General features: G+C 58.9%; 1 protein-coding gene across 2 annotated transcripts in view; it reads right to left on the bottom strand.

Annotated features, from left to right (window-relative positions):
* Positions 1-643: 643 nt before the first annotated feature.
* Positions 644-17,848, bottom strand: part of NSG1 (neuronal vesicle trafficking associated 1) — a 27,258-nt gene continuing 10,053 nt past the window's right edge. For both annotated transcript variants that reach the window (XM_044913026.1, XM_044913027.1), the window contains 2 exons: positions 7,281-7,391; positions 644-1,007 (listed from right to left, as the gene is read on the bottom strand). In XM_044913026.1, coding sequence (XP_044768961.1) covers positions 804-1,007; positions 7,281-7,391 — 315 coding nt within the window. In that variant the 3' untranslated portion in view covers positions 644-803. The remainder of the gene's footprint in view (positions 1,008-7,280; positions 7,392-17,848) is intronic.

The following is a 17,848-nucleotide window of genomic DNA, read 5'->3' as shown; positions in this document are numbered from 1 at the left end:
AAGAGCACATAAAGACCAAAGGGGTTTCGTTCCTATTCAACACATCACAGAGTAGACGGACTACCTACAGGGCTTCTGACACAGTCCTGGAGCCCACGGCCCAGGGACCTCGCTTTCCATAGCCCCTCACCTCACATGCTGGGACACGGTCTGCATGCACTGGAGCGAAACAAAGGTGCTCTCTGCACCAAGATGCCAACTCCGGTGTGTGGGGGCGTGGAACAGAGCCCCCCAAGTGTGCCTGGCTGCGGGACACTTGCAACTTAGGGATGAGCACGGGGAAAGTGCGCTTGCCCTATTTCCTTCCTTCTCTACACCGCTCACTACCATGCGTCCTGGAGACGGCACTGTTGCCGCCTGATTGGAGGTTGGAAGAAATTCTGAAGTACAGCTTGCTCTTAGCAAAGTGGGGCTCCCTCTAAATATGGCTGTGGAGTAAGGACTGCAAACAGCGAGGGTGGGGGGGTGGTAAACAAATTCCACAAAATGCATTATCTGAATCCAAACCCCTTGCGTATCTGGTGTAAATTTATTTTTTGATACCATCCAGTAAGTCCCAGTAAAGTAGCTAAATTAAGACTCCTTATCACGGAAAGTGGTGTCAGAGCTCTTTAAGCAATGCTGAGATGCACTTGGGCCCGTGGGCGGCCGGCAGCAAGGTTTATTTGCAAAGCGGCATCAGCAAACAAGCAGTTGCACCATAAATGAGCGACCTCTAAATTATCGGGAATTATATTTAATGAAACGTCCCTCCGAGTCCCTTTGTTACCTTCAAGTGACACATCGTAAGGAACCTGCCCACCTCACTGGGCCGACTTTTCGGCGGCTTCGGTCTCCTGCTCGGACAGCTTCTCTTCCGACAGAACGGACATCCAGGGTGAGACCGAGCGTGTGATGCTCTGCTTGGCCAGGTTGTAGTGGTTGATGACGGTGTAGAATTTCTCCCGGGCACTGGAGTCTTGCTCCGCGTAGTAGCTCTCCAAGCCTTCTGGAATGCACTGGGTGTTCTGAAAGATAGAAGAGGCCCCTGAGACGTGTGCACCGAGGCTGGAGGGATGCCAGTGTGGGTCTCCAGGGTTTCCAGGTAACCCCCTTCCAGATGTTTACTGAGCACCTTCCCGGGGCCGAGAGGAGAAATACACAAATGAGCAAAAGCGGGCATGGGTCCTGGCCTCGGCACAGCCCAGGGACCACCCGACAGCGATTTATGTCATGACAGGGCCGACCTCTCCAACAGCGGTGCTCGGGGGGCGCGTGTGTAACAGGACGGTGGCCTTCCTGCTTCACTGAAGAGCTTACGCTAGTTGTCATTTTACATCTACCAGAAACCAAGTCAGAAAGGCCTCCTGGGAGCTAGGTTTGTAGTAGGCCTTATCCGGGGGGGGGGGGGCATGGGGGGCCCAGAGGCAGGGCAGGCCGGCCTCGCAGACAGCAGCATGGGGAACACGCTGGGAAGGGTGGCCTGGGTCAGAGAGGCAGTCACACAAGGCCTACAGGTCCTATTAGGGAGCAGTGTGACCTTGTGACCCAGAGAGCAGCAGGACGTCCCCAAGGACCCCAGACAGCATGTTGGGGGGGGGGGGGCGCTCTCCCAGGCAGCTGTCCACGAAGGAAGAGGCTCTGTCCCTACAGGCCACAGAACCCTGGGGAGATGAGGGCCGGGGGAGACCAGCCCATAGCTCTCCTCAGCTCGCAAAAGGTCTAGGACCACAAACAGTTAAGACCCTACACCCCAGGCTGCCTTTCCTTATTCAGGAGCCAACCTAAGCCACTGCCCCCCCACAGCTGACGTGGCCAGCCCACACAATAGCTGCGGGGCTCAGCAAGCCCACAGGGGAGGTGGGCGCGGCCGCGATCGGCTTCCCCAGCCAGCCCCCAGGGCTAGGCGGGCACCTGGCGCCCAGCGCTCCCAGCAGCCGGGAGAGGCCGTGGGGCTAACTTCTGGCCGGTGGGACAGGAGTGGAGGTCTGTCCACTCTCTCCTGCAGCCCTTCCCCGGCTGGCTGACTGCGCAGGGAAGGGTGATATACTCTGGGGGCTGGCAGGGCAGCAGAAGACAGAATCGGGGCTCCAGGGCAGCAGAAGACAGAATCGGGGCTCCAGGGCAGCAGAAGACAGAATCGGGGCTCCAGGGTGACCTCACAGAGCCCCGCCGCCTTCCCGCGGGAGCCTTAACGGGACAGAGGTCGCCCTTCCATCTCGTGGAAGCCCCGCTTCCTGTGTCTGAGCAACCAAAGCCGGCCTCACCATCAGACAGCAAAGGGAGACCGCAGCTAAGACCGGTGCCTGGCCTTGGCCACCTCCACGGTCACCAGGAAGAGGGTCACAGCCCAGATTCTCCGCCCACCCGAGGGGTCTGACTCGGCACATCCGTGTGGGACCAATCTGTATGCTTCAACAGCCCAGATGATCCTGAGGCTCGGCACACTGAGTGCCGTCTGACTCGGCTGTGGTCACCCTGCTGGTACACGCAAAGCCGGGACCTGTAGCCCGAGCGCCGCCCAGGGCACTCTGACCAACTCCCGGGGCTTAGCAAGAAACCCAGCCGCTCAGGGTGTCCACTTACCTGCCCGGGGCAGGCACCATGTGGACAACGTGACGGGACCTCTGAGGACCGCATCTCTGGGCACCTCGGGCCACCGCTAGGATGGCCGGCCACAGCTGCTGCGCTGTGGACGTGGGCGCTGGGAGACCTCAGGGCCAGCCCGGGATGCGGCCGGGAACCTCCTCCGGGAGCCTCGCCCCGCCCGGGCCCAGCTTTTTTTGCTCAATCTCTGAAAGCTAAAGGCGGGTCAGGGGGGCTGCTCCTTGAGGTCTTCCTGTAGATTCTAGGCCCACCTGCCACTTTCCTGGCGGAAGAAAACGGGACTGGGGTTTTGCTTCCCACACTGCCATTCTCCTCCTGACCTTCTCTTCGTCCCTGACAGTTTGCCAAGTGCTTTCCACGCACATTCTCTCGCTGTAAGGAAGCTTCCAGCAGTCTGCTTTTATAGATGGGACCAGGGAGACCCAGGGAGGGGAGGTAACTCTCCAGTCTGGGCCTCCCGGTGGGAGCGCCCAGAACCCCCCCCAGTGTCACCGTGCGAAGCCACCAACAGATGACCCACTCAAACACAGGACAGTGAGAAGCAGAGGCAGTAAGCCCCGCCCCGGGGCCCCTGGGGCCGAACCAGTGTTTTCCCAGGGCACTGACAGGCTCGCATGCAGCCGGCGAGTGGGCCCGGCGCAGCTCTCGGTTCCCGGCGCGCGCGACCAGCTCAGCCTCCAGTGCCCCCGGCAGGCCGGGGCCGCGGTGCTCCTTCCGCAGTGCCCGGGGCGGGGGGCTGTCGGGGCGGGGGCTGCGAGGCCTGCCGGGCAGGGCTGCTGTGACCCAGACCAGGTGAGCGCCACGGCCTACGCAACATCCTCTCGGGCAACAGACTGCTGTCCTCCTCTGAACCGGAGGCCTCCCCAGCGCGCAGGTCCACGTAGCCTGGCGCCTGCCTGGGGTCAACAGCAGGGCCACAGGGCTGAGCACGTGATGTGTGGCGAGACACAGGCATGACAGCCCAGTCACGGAAAAGCTCCCGTGCGCTCCAACGTGGAGGCCTCACGACGGAGGTCCCCCCCACCCCGGAGGGCTCTCCCAGGATACCGGCCGCGGGAGTGTCAACGTGAAGTGACCAGGCGTGGCCAGGGAGCGGCTCTCCCACGGGTGGGCTGCCCGGCACGTTCAGAAGCCGTTCATGCCAGCCCTGTGCCAGGCCCCAGGGCTGCCAAGCACAACAGTCAGGTAGGAAGCCACAGCGTGTCCACGCTCACACAGCGCACAGGGAAGATCAGAAGCCGCAGGGGCACCACCCAGGGGACGCCCGCGTCTCAGCAGCAGCTCAAACCCCGCCACGTCTGGGCGGCAGGAAGCTGCAGCCCCCGTCCAGCAAGCCAGCCACCCCCCACCCCGCCGGCGCGGCCACCTGCCCTCCGCTCCGTCCTGCCCTCCTCGGCTCGCGCACAGGGTCCTGCAAGGCGCTGGGCAGTGGGAGACGCCAGGCCACGACGGAGCCTCCAGACCCAACGGAGTCCCTCCCCCTGCCCTCGGCGGGCCGGGCCGGGGAGGACAGACAGTTCTTCCGCTGCCCACACACGGGCTGGGGAGGAACGTGCCGGGGCGGTGCCGCGGTGGGCTGGTGGTGGGCGAGAACCCCAGTTCCGGGGGGAGCGTGGGGCCGGGGCTCCCAGGGAGGTCTGACCCCGCCGCTCTCAGGCCAGAAATCACAGCCCCATGCCCCTCTGGGGGCCAGTGTGGGGAGGTCACCAGACCTCTCCGCCCCTCGCTCCCTCGGGGCCCGGGGAGGTAGCCCAGGCAGGCGGGTTCCCAGCAGCCCCTGGCCCGCGGCCAGCGCTACTGACTGTGCCTCGCACACGAGATCCCCGGGGAGAAGGCGTGTGTCTGCTGACAGTCTACGAGGAATACCCAAATGTCAAAAAACATGGGCTTTGGGCAATTTCCCATCACATTTAAAACCTTTCCATAAGACTCCTATAATTACTGCATGGTTTCAGGACAAAGGCAGAAACGTCGCATCCTCCCCAGCCCATACCTGCCCTCCTAAATCCCCCGGTGACACTCCCGGTCGGGGCGGCCCGCGCCCCCCCTCACCCACGGCGCAGGCACAGGCGCACGCCTGCCCTGGGGCTCACGCCAGGACCTCTGTGGCACCTGGGCCCATCCGCCCTTCCCACGGGGCCCCTCTCTGGCTCTGGGGGTCAGCAGGACCCCAGCCCAGTCTGGGTCCTCAGTCCATGCATGCCCAGACCACCCGCTGGCTAAACTGACTCCTCATTCAGTTTGCACCCCCAAATGACCCGGAAGAGGTGACCCCAGGCTCTCACAGTCACCCTGGTTTCGTCTCTGCCTGGCACTCAGCAGTGTCCACACCATCTGGGCATCTGCCTGTCTGCCTGCCACTTGTCTCCTCCACTAGAACACAGGCCCCAAGGGTAGGGCCTTGACTCCTTCCGGCGCTGGGAGCCCAGCACCCAGCCGGGGACAGCACAGTGGCACTTCATACATACGTGCTAAATGCTCGGTCATGCCGCAGGGCGTGACCTTGGACACAATGACGGTCGCGTCTGTACTGCCTCTTCCCACGGGTAAAATGGGGACCTGACAGTATCTACCCAGAAGGCTTTTAGGAGCATTCACAAATCCTAGTGTAAAAGCCTCTAAGCTGTCGGGGTCTGCATGTGACCTGCACAAGCACAGTGCACAAAGGAGGGAGGGAGGGGGCTTGGGCACGCACCACACCTTCCCCACCTCCAGCTTTAGCCAAGGGCTTTTAGGCACAGACTGGGAGCTCCCCAGTCCTCCCAGCCATGGTTTCCAGGGAGGCCACCTGCCCCCAATTAGACGGAAAGGCCAGTGGAAAATGCCGAAGTCCCAAGAGACGTAGCTACAGAAGATCACTGGACTCCAAATTCCCAAGGCTGGCTGGGCCCCAGGCTCAGCCGTGAGCCTTCTGAACACAGAGAGCTGCCCTCTGCCCTGCAAAGGCTTCCTCTCTCGGACTCCACCTGCCCGGACCAGGTTTTCTAGCAGAATTGGCCTTGCAGGCCGGGTAGTTTTAGCCTGGCCCCCTCCTCCACGCAGGCAGCTTGCCCCGGACCAGAGAATGAGCCCGGAAGCAAACCCTGGGTCCTCCTGATGGAGCTGCTGGCCCCAGTGGTTTGTGAGCAGTCTGTCCAGTCCCCAGGAAGCTGTCTTCTGCACACCCGGTTCCCATCAGGGCACCGCTCCTGCGTCTGCTTTGCTTCCTCTCCATGACATCAGCCCCTCTGCGTCACCGGGCTCTGGACCAGGTCCTCCCCTGCATCTTCCTCCCCTGCATCCCCCCCCCAGTCACGTGGGTGTCCTCTTTCCGTCTCCAGCACCCTGAGCAGGCCAGACCCTCGTCTCTCCCCAGGCTCCCTATAGCAGCCTCCTGGGCCATCGCACCAAACCTCCAGCCTCCCGGGGCCACCGAGTGGCCGTCCCATCACTTCCCCTCCCCCGGGGGCCATTGCCTGGCCCGTGACGTCTGCAGAGTCTGGCTCACGTCCAACTGCCCCCAGTCTTCCAGGCTGACCAGACCTGCCCCGCCCTGCGGTCACCCGCGGCGCTGCTGCTCCCCGAGCCTGGGTTGGCCCTGCCGGCCTCCAGCGTCCGCGAATGCGCTTGCTTGGTCAAGGGCAGCCTTCCCCTCCTCGAAGCCCCCAGGCCCTCTGGGTTGGCCTCCTTTAAACCATGGTGCCTCCTGAGCTTCCAAGCAGACCATAACCTCTCCCAGCCCGTCGGGGGGGGGGGGTGGACGGGTTCATGAAGACAAAGGGTGTCCCCCAGGTCCCCGCACAGCTCCCTCACTGGCCTCCTATGAGCGTTGCTCAAACATGACCGTCTTTCTAGAACCTGCCTTGCTCTCCTGCTTTCCAGTGCTTATAGCCTAACTCAGCGTACGACTGACTTCACGTTTCTTTTGAGAATAGCAGGGAGCGTCCCGAAGGCGGGGCTCTTCAGCCGACAGGTCCTGGCCGGAGTAACAGCGACCGCCGCGGCCACACAGCAGGCCCACACACGTACCCGCCGCGCAGCGGGAGGGCTGGAAGGCACCCTGAACTCTGGCTTTGCCTGCTAACTCGTGCGAGGGTCCTGTGTCCCTCGCGTCACCAAACCCCAAAGCAAAGTGACCGGGTAGCAGCTGACAAACCAAGCCCGTCCGCGTGTGCGCTCGGCGTGGGCTTCTCCTGCTTTAATTTCTGCAACACCAGATCCTGCCAATGATCCTTTTCCCTCTTCACCCTGGCTGCGGGGAGTTCGGAACCGAATGTGGGGCCCAGATGCCGAGTGCGGGGGAAATGGGAGCAGGTCCACGGCGAGTCCATTTTACTTCCTCGTGCTTCACCTCTTCCCCCTCATCGCCTCGTCCTTTTTTGGTCTTCACTTAGTCCTCTTGTTCCCCAGGTCTGCTTGGGTGCCACTTGCAGGCCTTCTGGAACGTGGAGGCGTCCGAGCAAAGCACACATCTGCACGCGCGCGGAGAGCCCAGCCGAGGGGGCAGCCGTGGGGGGCATGTGCCCAGCCCTGCCCCCAGCCCCCCTCGCGCAAGCCCTTCCTCCCTCTGGGTCTCTGCTCCCCCGGGTTAGGTCAGTTCCCAGGAGCCGCCTTGCTACTGGGCCGCCTCGCCTTCTCCCCCCTCCCTCCCGCAAGGGTCCCCTGGGGGGTGGGGGGCCTGGCCAGAGCCCTGGGCCCCTCCTGGGGCGCCTTACCTTGAGGACGAACCCATCGGGGCAGGCACGGTCATACTTGTACACCTTGTAGACGACCAGGAAGACGACGCAGGTGAGGAAGGCCAGGGCGAAGAGGACCAGCACGGACACCTGTGGGCAGAGTTGGGCCCGTCAGGGGGGCTGCGAAGGCCGGCGTGGGGGGCGCGGGGGGCAGCCAGCCAGCCAGGCGGACGCGCAGCGGCGGACGCAGAGCCCGTCTGTGGTCAGAGCCCCAGCGGAGCCCCGGGAGGCTTCAGGGACGAGCACTCAGCAGGACAACCTTTTCACCACGTCCACAAGCTCTCTCTGTTGTAAGTGGCCCTGTGTGGGGAGCTGGGGGTACAGGCACGATGGAGCATCATGGACACTGGGACACACAGTGGAGCCGGCCTGTGGGCTGCCTTTCCGCCTGCTGCCAGTGACTGCGGTGACGCACCAGCCACCCGCTCGTCAGCCGTTCAGATGTCTCCCGCTCCCGGGGCACCAGCCCTGCCGCTGGGCCGGGACCAGCGAAGCGGGAAGGCCAGAATCTCCGGGGCCCCTGTCACCTCTGCCCTCAAGTCTCCTGCGTGCTCAGTTGTGTCCCCTCGCCACAGGGCAGTCCCCACGGTCACTGCTGTACGCCGAGCCGGCCGGCACATACGTGCTCAGGAGACACGTGCGGGCGGGTGCGGGACAGGACAGCGGGCACGGCCGGGGGCTGCGGAGCGCGGGGGACAGAACGAGGGTGCTCGCTTGGCTGCTGGGGGCGCCCCCTCCGGCAGGGGCAGGGCATGGCCGGAGGCTAAACGGCCGTGCAAAGGCTCGGCAGCCCAGGTCGGGGGAGTGTGAGTCTTCCTGCTGACGGACCGCCTCCCCACCCCGTGAGCAGACACAGCTTTCAGGCTCCTGAAGGGGGGCGGATTCAGAGGCCGTGGGGCCCTGGGTGCCGGCACGGGGCAGGGGCTCCATCAAGGTCAGCGAGTCCCCCAGCCCCGGCCCTCCCGGGCGCCCCACCAGCTCCTTCCTCTGCCAAGCCCGGGCGGAACCCCGCCACTTCCTGGGGCTGCAGAAGAGGCTGGGGGCGAGCCCTGAGCCCTGGCCTGGCGCGGGACCCCTGGGAGCGCGTCCCCCGATCCCGCGCGGCCTCCGTTACTGTACATGCTCTCCACCTGTGAAAGACCAGAGCGGCGCTGGGCCCCATGACAATATGCGTGTGAGGAATGCTCCCCAGGGACACAGACTGACAGACGCCCACCCCACGCGTCCCCCTCCACCCACCTCAGGCACGCCTCTCTGGCCCCCGGCCACCACACCCGTGACACAAGGTGACACTTCCCCACCTCGCAGGTGCTGGGGGGGGTACGAGGGCGGCAGGAACTGGGCAGACGCCCGCAGAGAATGCCAGGGACTCCGTTTCCCAGGCTCTTCATCACCAGTCTGCAGGGTCCTCCCCAGGCCTGTGGGGGACGGGGGGGAGCCCTGGCTGGGGGCCAGCGCTGGGCCACTGGGAAGCGAAGCGCGCGGCCTGCTGGGCTCGGGCTGGCCCCACCTGGAGCACTGTCCCTTTCTGGCCCACTCCGGGCGGCCCTCACACCCACACGCCCACCCCTCCCCAGCTCACGCTCGCTGGGTCGGGGCGACACCTGTTCCTGCGGCCCCAGGCACGCAAGAAGCCTCTGCGTCACCCCCCATGAGGCCCTTCCTCCCCGTCCCTAAGTCCCACCCGTCCCCCTCACCATCTCTGTCCTCCACCCCCCTTTTCCCTTCCTGTGACCTGGGGACACCCTCACCTGGACCATCAAGGCCGTCACCAGCTCTAGGGCCAAAGAAACTGCAGTCTGCCTGGATGGTCTATACTGCAGATGGAGCCCATGCCCGACACACGGACACTGGATAAAGTCACCGATACTTTGGGGCCCAAAGTGCCCACAGGAAAGGCACCACGGGGTTCCGGTGGCGGCTACAGCAAGAACACCACCACAGACCCCAGACATCCCGGGGGGACGGCAGGGGCGGCTGAGCACAGAGCTGAAGGAGGTCAAGTGTGCAGGACAGGCGCGGGGGTGGCAGCCCTAGGACCACATGGCCACGTGGCCACAGACGCAGCAGCTGGGACCCTCGCGCTTTCCAACGCGAACGGCAGCCTCGCTGGGACCGACACCTGGGATGGGCAGCTCTGCGCAAGCGGTTCAGCTCCTCTGGGTCAGGCCCCTGCCTGCCAGTGGCAACAGGAGGACCCAGCTCCCAGGGCCGGGGGAAGGGCCGACGACTGGCAGCCCGACTGACGACAGCGCCCGGGCACGGTGCACACCGGCAAGGAAGCATTTGCCCTTGTTGTCGCAGGTGTCACCCCCCATCGCTCCCGCCCTCACTCGGGTCACATGGCTAGCAGATGCAGAGCTGGGCTCCCACCCAGGCCACGCAGCCTCCCTCACGCCCACCGCCCTGTCCTACCCCAGCTGCCTCCCCAGACTCACCCCAAATCTGCCTGCTGAGGACCCAGCTACCCGCTCGCGGCCCCTGGGGGCCGCAAGCTTCAGGGGCTCTGCACCGCCCAGAGCAGCAAGGCTGCCTCACCCAGGGTGGTCTGTGGGAAGAGCTGTATCTAATGTAACTGGTTTCCTTCAGAACCGTTTGTATTTTTTTTTCAAGTAGGCTCCACCAACAACGGGCCTGAACTCACGATCCTGAGATCAAGGCCTGAGCTGAGACCAAGAGTAGGACGTTTAACGGACTGAGCCAGCCCATGTGCCTCATAACCCTTTGTACTTTATTTTAGGCATTTGAAAACATGCCAAAAAGAGGCCCCTGCCACGCAGTGGGTTAAGAAGCCCTGTTAGACTATTATCTGCTCGGTGAAATATTAGCAAGCTGAATTCAATAATACATTAAAAGGATCATACACCATAAACAAATAGGATTCATTCCAGGGATGCAAGGATGGTTCAACAGCCGCAAATCAATGTGATACGTCACATGAATAAAATGAAGGATAAAACACGTGATCACCTTCAAGAGATGCCAGAAAAGCATCTGATAAAATTCAACATCCATTTATGATAACTCTCAACACAGTGGGTATAGAGGGAACATGCTTCAACGTAATAAAGGCCATCTAGGACGAGCCCACAGCTAACATCGTAATGGTGAAAAGCTGAAAGCTTTCCCTCTTAAGATCGGGAACAAGACAAGGATGCCCACTCACGCCACTTCTATTCAGCATATACTGAAGTCCAAGCCAGAGCATTAAGAAAAAGAAAAGGCACCCACATTGGAAAGGAAGAAGTAAAACTGTCACTATTTGTGGGATGACATGATATTACATATAGAAAACCCTAAAGATTCCACCAAATAACTCAGACCCAATCAACAAATTCGATAAAGTTGTAGGACACAAAATCAATACACAAAAATATGCAGTGTTTCTATACATAAGAGCAAACCATCAAAAAGAGAAAGTAAGAAAACAGTCCCATATGGGGCGCCTGGGTGGCTCAGTCGGTTAAGTGTCTGCCTTCGGCTCAGGTCATGATCCCAGGGTCCTGGGCTCGAGCCCCGTGTCAGGCTCCCTGCTCCGTGGGAAGCCTGCTTCTCCCTCTCCCAATCCCCCTGCTCATGCTCTCTCACTCTATGCTCTCTCTTAAATCTTTAAAAAAAAAAAAACCAATCCCATCTGTAATTGCATCTAAAAGAATATCTATGAGCAGGTTTAACCAAGGAGGTGAAAGACCTGTACGCTGAAAACTCTAAGACACTGATAAGAAAACTTGAAGATGACACAAATAATGGAAAGATATTCCGTGTTCATGGTTTGAAAGAATTAATATTGTTTAAATGTCCATTCTGCCCAAAGCAATCTATAGATAGGATGTAATCCCTATCGAAATTCCAATGGCATTTTCCACAGAAATAAAACAATCCTCAAATTTGTATGGAACCACAAAAGACCCCAAATAGCCAAAGCAATCTTGAGAAAGAAGAACAAATCTGGAGGTATCGTGTTCCCTGATTTCAAACGATATTACAAAACAAAAGCAATCAAAACAGTATGGTACTGACATAAAATTAGAATACAGACCCCAGACACAACCCTACACATACACTGTCCATTAATTTATGACAGAGAAGCCAAGAATATGCAATGGGGAAAGGACAGTCTCTTCAGTAACTGGTACTGGGAAAACTGGACCACCTTCTTACACTATATACAAAATCTAACTCAAAAGCAATTAAAAACTTAAACATAGGACCTGAAACTATAAAATAATGCCTAGAAGAAAACAGAGTTAAGGTCCTTGACATCGGTCTTGGCGATGACTTTTTAAATCTGACACCAAGAACAAAGGCAACACATGCACAAATAGACAAGTGGGACATCAAACTAAAAGTGGGACAGCAAAGGAAACCAACAACAAAATGGAAAACCCGGCCTCCCGAGTGGGAGAAAATACTTACAAGTCATATGTATCTGATAAGGGGGGTTAAGGTCCAAAATACATAAGGAACTGCTACAACTCAATAGCAAAAAAACAATCCAATTTTTATAGTGAGTGTTTGTGTTACACAGTTGAAATTACCATAACGGTGTATGTCAAACAATCCTCAACTAAAACACACACACGCACGCACACACAATCTCACATCCTAGGGCATTCTTAAACCTGTCCCTTGAATTTGGAAGCCACGCCTGTGTTTGGTTCCCAGCGCCCCATCTGTTTAGGTTTAAAAATAAGCCCCATCTCTTGGCGGGGCTGCCAGGAACCACTTTCTCTGGGGCCCTCCTCCTGGAACCTGGCCTGGGCCTTTCATCCGGGATTCCCCGGGCCCGATGACCGAAGAGCTCACAGAACCAAGAAAAAAGACCGTAACAGTTCCTGCAATAGTCAAGGGAGAGGGGCAAAGAAAGACATCCACAGACAGTCAGGAGGGGGTGCCTGGTGTGGCAAAACCTTCCCCTGCAGGCTGTCCTCATTCCCCCCCCACCCCCACCACACACACACCTCTGCAAACCCTGAGCTTCTCCTGGGCCCAGAGTCTGCACAGACCCGGGAAGTGCCCCGTGGTAGGAAGAGAAATGTGGGTTTCCTATTCACCGTGTGGCAGAGTGCACCCCTGTGGTTATCATGGCCTGAGGAGAGCGCCATGGGCCTTTCCAGAAAGATCCCCAATTGGATCCCAGCTCTGCCACCTGCCAACTGTGTGCCTAAGCAGATCACCTGCCTGTGTCATCTCTGGAGAAGGAAAAAAGCCTCGTGCTCATACACGTTCATCAGGAGAATGACCAGGGATCAAGGGTTTGAAGAGATGCCAGCCTCACGTGCCAGGCCCGTTACGGGTTAAATTGTTTCTCCCCACCCCCAAAATATGGAAGCCTTGCACCTTGGTCCCTTTGAATGTGACCTTATTTGGAAATAGGGTCTTTGCAGATGTGATTAAATTGAGGTCATCAGGGTGGGCCCTAATCCAATGCGACTGGGTCCTTATAAAAAGGGGAAATTTGGACACAGAGACCCACACACAGGGAGAACCTCGTGAAGATGGAGGGCTGAACCAAGGAATGCCAGGGTCACCAGCTGCCACCAGAAACTAGGGAGAGGCAAGGAAGGACTCCCCTGCAGGTTTAGAGGGAGCACAGCCCTGCCCACCCACACCTGGATGGGGCTTCCGACCTCCGGAACCGCGAGACTGTCCGTTTCTGCTGAAGGCCCCAGTGGTGCACTGGGTTACGACGACCCCGAGCGAACTCATGCAGCCCCAAAAGCCAGAGCCCTTTTAGGCGGGGCTCACGCTGGTTTGCCTCCTCCACAGGTGTTCTCTGTCTGCTATCATCCCTGTCCTTCCCCAGCATGCCAGACTGCACCACCTTCTCTCCTCCTCACCCTTCAATGCCCTGGCCAGGCCCGCTGCCTCCAGGAAGGCTCTGGAACACCCTCGCCTCTCCCAACACCAATAGTGCATGCACGGACTGTTTCCCAGTGTTTCAAGTGAAATCGAAGTGTGTCCCAACTTGGAGAGTTTCACAAACCTCCCCCTCTCCCATGAGACAACTAAGAATATTCCAGAAAAAAAAGTGTGAAATTACCTAACCAAACATACCTCTTTCTCAGGAGCATTCTTCAGGCTTTCTCTAACGTCGACACGGCCTGAGTAGAAGTATCCTGGAGAGCCCCCACCACCAGCGGCCCCATTTTTCAGCCAATTCCAAAATACTCTGACTGGAAGGACAAACTGGCCACTCACTGCCCAACACGTGTCAAGAGCCCTGGTTTCCCAGGCCTGCTCGGCCCCCACACACAGCAGCTCTGGAACAAGCATCCGCCCCTGACTTCGGGGTCCCTCTCTGCCGGGATAGGGGCATGCCAGCCCAGCACCCGAGGTTACAGCGGAGAGTCCAGGAGACCCATGCTGGGCACCCAGGGGCGCAGAGTGAGCCCTCGCTACACGGTGGGAAGCCCATTCCCGCACAGTGTCAGCCCTGGAGCCTGAGGATGCTCGGAGACCCCCATGTTCAGCACCTTCCTTCAGAGGTGATGGAGGCCCAGTCCCTGAAAAGACAGCACCTTCAAGTCACGCCAACAAGACACCCAGGTGGCGCTAAGAGCCCAGGGGTGCCTGCAAGAAGAGCCACGAGCGGTGACCCAGCCTGAATGCCCAGGCTCCAGCCTGGCTGTGTGTGAGAATCACAGGAGCCCCCGAGGACCCCAACAAGGGGACCCCACCCCGAGCCCCGGCAGCAGAATGCTGGCCCGGGATTGCTTACAACTTTGCAGACGCTTTCTGTACACAACCGGAGCTGAGGACCACGGGGTAAACAGAGGATCCCCTTCGGCACGGAATTCCTGGAGCCTGGGGGCTACTGAGCTCCCGCCCCAGCCTTGGCCCACTTATGCCAAAATACCCTACTAAGAGTAGCTCCAGAGACTTCCAGCCTGGTCTGTCCTGCGGCAGGCAGCTTCAATAAAGCTCACGTACTCCTCATGACAGCACCCGAAGGCGATCCTCCTGACTGCATTTTACCCTCGGGGACACTGAGGCTCAGCCAACGCGGGTGACCAGTGCAAGGCAAGCGAGCTGGGTCAGCTGAGCGGTGTCCCCTAAAGATATCCAGGTCCTAACCCCGGGAACCCGTGCACGTCACCTCATACGCAAAAAGCGACTCTGCAGATGGATTAAATCCAGGTCTAGAGATGGGGAAGGTCTCCTGGATTATCCAGGTGGGCCCAAGTGAAATCCCAGGGGTCCTCACAGGAGAGGCAGAGGAGACAGAGTGGAGACTGGAGGACGCTGGGCTGCAGGTGGAGGAAGGGGTCACAAGCCAAGGAGTGTGGGGACCGTGGCTCTGGAAGCTCAGAAGGGCCAGGACACGGATCCTCCCCTGGAGCCCTCAGAGGAGCACCTGCCAAAACCTGGACGTCGCCCAGTGACACTGATTCAAGGCTTTGGAAGCCCCAGAACTATAACAGCATGAATGTGTGTCGTTCTGAGCCACCCAGTTGGTGGTACTTGGTTACAGATGCCCCACGGAGCTAGTTTGTCTCCTCTGGAGCCCATCTCCCCAGTGCCCCCTGAGGGAGGGAGGGAGGGAGGGGAAGAGGGAATGGATCCAGTTGGCAGGCCGCCCAGCTCCATCCTCTCTGTGAGCACTTACACCGAGCCGCCCTCGGGTACCTGGAGCCAACCCAGAGCGTCCCCGCATCAAATGGAACATAAATTCAGTTTGCAGGGGTGCCAGTCTGTCTGGCTTTTATGAAGCCAACGATCGCGCCCAGGAAGGAGGCGGGACCCAGGCCTGCTCTGCCCTCCGCGGGCTCCTGGAGGCCTGGAGAGCCTGGGTTGACAGCCAGGGCCTGCCCCCACCTGTGCTTCCGGGGGCGGCGGTGGGCCCAGAGGCCAGGGACAGAGGCAGGGGGTGGGGGGGGCCCTGGGCTGGAGAAGGGCACTTCCTTGGACGCAGGGCCCCTGCCTCTACTGGGCACACGAGGCCCAGTGCTGGGGCCTGTGATGCTCTCAGCGACCCACGAAAATGGTTTTTAATTTTGTTGAAAAACCGGAAATAATTATATAATAATCATGAATCCAGTCTGGATGTCATAAGATAATGTCCTTTCTTCTTTCGCCTTTTTTTTTTTAAGGGGGAAGGGGCCCACAAAGACAGAAAAGCCAAAAGTGCCTCTGGGCCCAGGGCCCTGCCTTCTTCCCTCTGTGGACTCCCCAGTGGCTGGTGGACATCCTCCAGACAAGACAGTGGCCACCTTGGCGTGTCCTTGGCCGCAGAGCATCAGGCCTGGTCTCTGCTGCAAGGTGTTAACTCGTCACAGCTCCTCCATGGGGCTGGGTGGGGTGCTGGCGGACCCTCTTCTGCGCTGGCCAGGACTTGGGTTTGGGGGGGCGTCTGGGTCTTGAAGGAGGAGCCGCTCGTCAGGGCAGGAAGGGCGGGAGGGGTGTCCCCCGAGGAAGAAGGCTGTGCCAAAGCCCGGAGGCGTCAAGGAATACGGTGCGTCCAGCAAGTGCGGCTGGAGCATCACATGTCCTGTGGGAGGTGACACGAGCCAGCTGACATGGGTCCTTGTGCGCCCCACCAAGAAGCAGGAAGCCAGGCAGCTCCTGGGCACTGCAGGACTCGGGAGGCAGCTGCCCCTTGGTGACAAGTCCCCATTTCTCATAGCCCGCAGAGGCGCTGCCCGTCGGCTGGAGGACATGTGTGCCACCGACTGACGTGTGTGTGTGAGGGGCATGGGAGAGAAAGCAGGTTCCGCGTAGTCCCAAGACTTGTGTCACTTGTGTGAAGCTGTCAAGAAGGGCTCTGAAGCAGGAGACACCGGGAACCACGCAGGGGCTGTACGCTCTGCAAGTCCCCCGGCCACTGTGCTCCACGGTGGCGTGTGGTGGCCCGGACCCCGCTGCCGGGGCCGGTGGCCTGGAAGGCACAGTGTGCAAGAGCAGCAAGGCTCAGGGGAGAGCTCAGGGCAGGGTTTCCATATATATGCTTATTTATTAACACATCAAACACCAAGACCTCAGAAACACTGGGATTTCAAAGGAAGGAGGAGAATACGCACGTCCCAAGATCCTGGCACCAGCTGCAGCCTGACACAAGACCCCGTGTGAGCCGCACGGGCCACGGTGTCAGGTAGAGCTGGTACTGCTGGAGCTCACGGCCTCCAGCAAAGAGGGAAGGGCCTCGAACGCTGCGAACTAGAAAACGTTGCTAGGGGAGATGAGAAGAGACCCAAATAAATGGAAAGACATCCTGTGTTCACAGAGTGCAAGACTTCACATTGTGAAGATGAGAATACTTCCAGAGTGATCTGCAGACTCAGTGCAATCCCTAGCAGAATCCCAACAGCCTTCTTTTGCAGAAATGGAATTGCAAGGGATCCCGAAGAGCCAAAGGCATCTTGGAAACAAAGAATAGGTCAAAGGATTCATCGTTCCCAATTTCAAAACTTAGTGCAAAGCTACGATAATTAAAACGGTGTGGTACTGGCTTAAGAATCACCATGTAAGTGGAATAGGACAGAATCCAGAAATAAAACCCCCAATGTCCATGATCGACTGTTTTTTGTTTTTCATCAAGTCGCCCAGACCATTCAATGGGGCAAGAAGTCTCTCCAACAGATGGTGCTGGGACAACCGGCTATCTACACGCAGAAGCAGCTCGACACTTACCTCACACCAGATATGAAAATTAACTCAAAATGGAATAAAGACTAAATATAAAAGCCAAGCCATAAAACTCTTAGAACAAAACAAAAGAGGCAAATCTTCGTGACCTTGGACTTGGCAGCAGTATCTTAGATCTGCCATCAAACACCCAAGAAATGAATGAGAAAAATAAATTGTACTTCAAAATTTAAAAATTGTGTGCAAAGAACACGAGCAGAAAACTGAAAAGGCAGCCCACTGACCGGCAGCCAGGATCTGCAAACGATGTGTGTGACAAGGACCTCGTATCCAGAGTCCAACTGAACAACACAAAAACACCCCGATTAAAGATGGGAAAGGACTGGAAGAGACATCTCTCCAAAGACACACAGATGGCCAACGGGGCACAGGGACAGATCACCCACGTCATCAGGCGCCAGGGCAACGCAAATCAAAACCACGATGCGGCACCGCCGCGCCCCCACTAGGCTGCCTATAGTTAGAGGCCGAGAATGACCGGTGTTGGAGGGGTGGGCAGCGCTGGGGGTTGGCAGGAGGAGGAAACGGGGTGACCGCTGATGGGTAAGGGGTCTCTTCTTGGGGGGATGAAATGGTCTGGAACTCGACAGTGGTGAGGGTTAGATGACACCGCAGAGGGACTAAATGTCACTGAGTTGAACACTTTAAAATGCTGAACTGTATGTGATGTATATTTTACCACACTAAGGAAAACTGGGCGAGGGAGAGAGACGAGACAGGTGAGGAACGGGAGGCACAGGTGGGGGGCGGGCAGGGGTCCTGGCGAGACAGGGAGTCTGAGCCCCAGCAGTCCTGCCCCGGGGGCAAGAGGGACGTTTTCTGGAAAGAACAGCCAGGAATGGATGGCAAATAGAATATGGGCCTGGGGGGGGGGGGGCAGTGCGGGGCGGGGGGGGGGACAA

This window comes from Neomonachus schauinslandi, chromosome 2 (genome assembly GCF_002201575.2).
Source record: "Neomonachus schauinslandi chromosome 2, ASM220157v2, whole genome shotgun sequence".
Lineage (NCBI taxonomy): Eukaryota > Metazoa > Chordata > Mammalia > Carnivora > Phocidae > Neomonachus > Neomonachus schauinslandi.
Note: the sequence above shows the minus strand (reverse complement) of the source record. Positions and strands in the feature narration are given on the sequence as shown.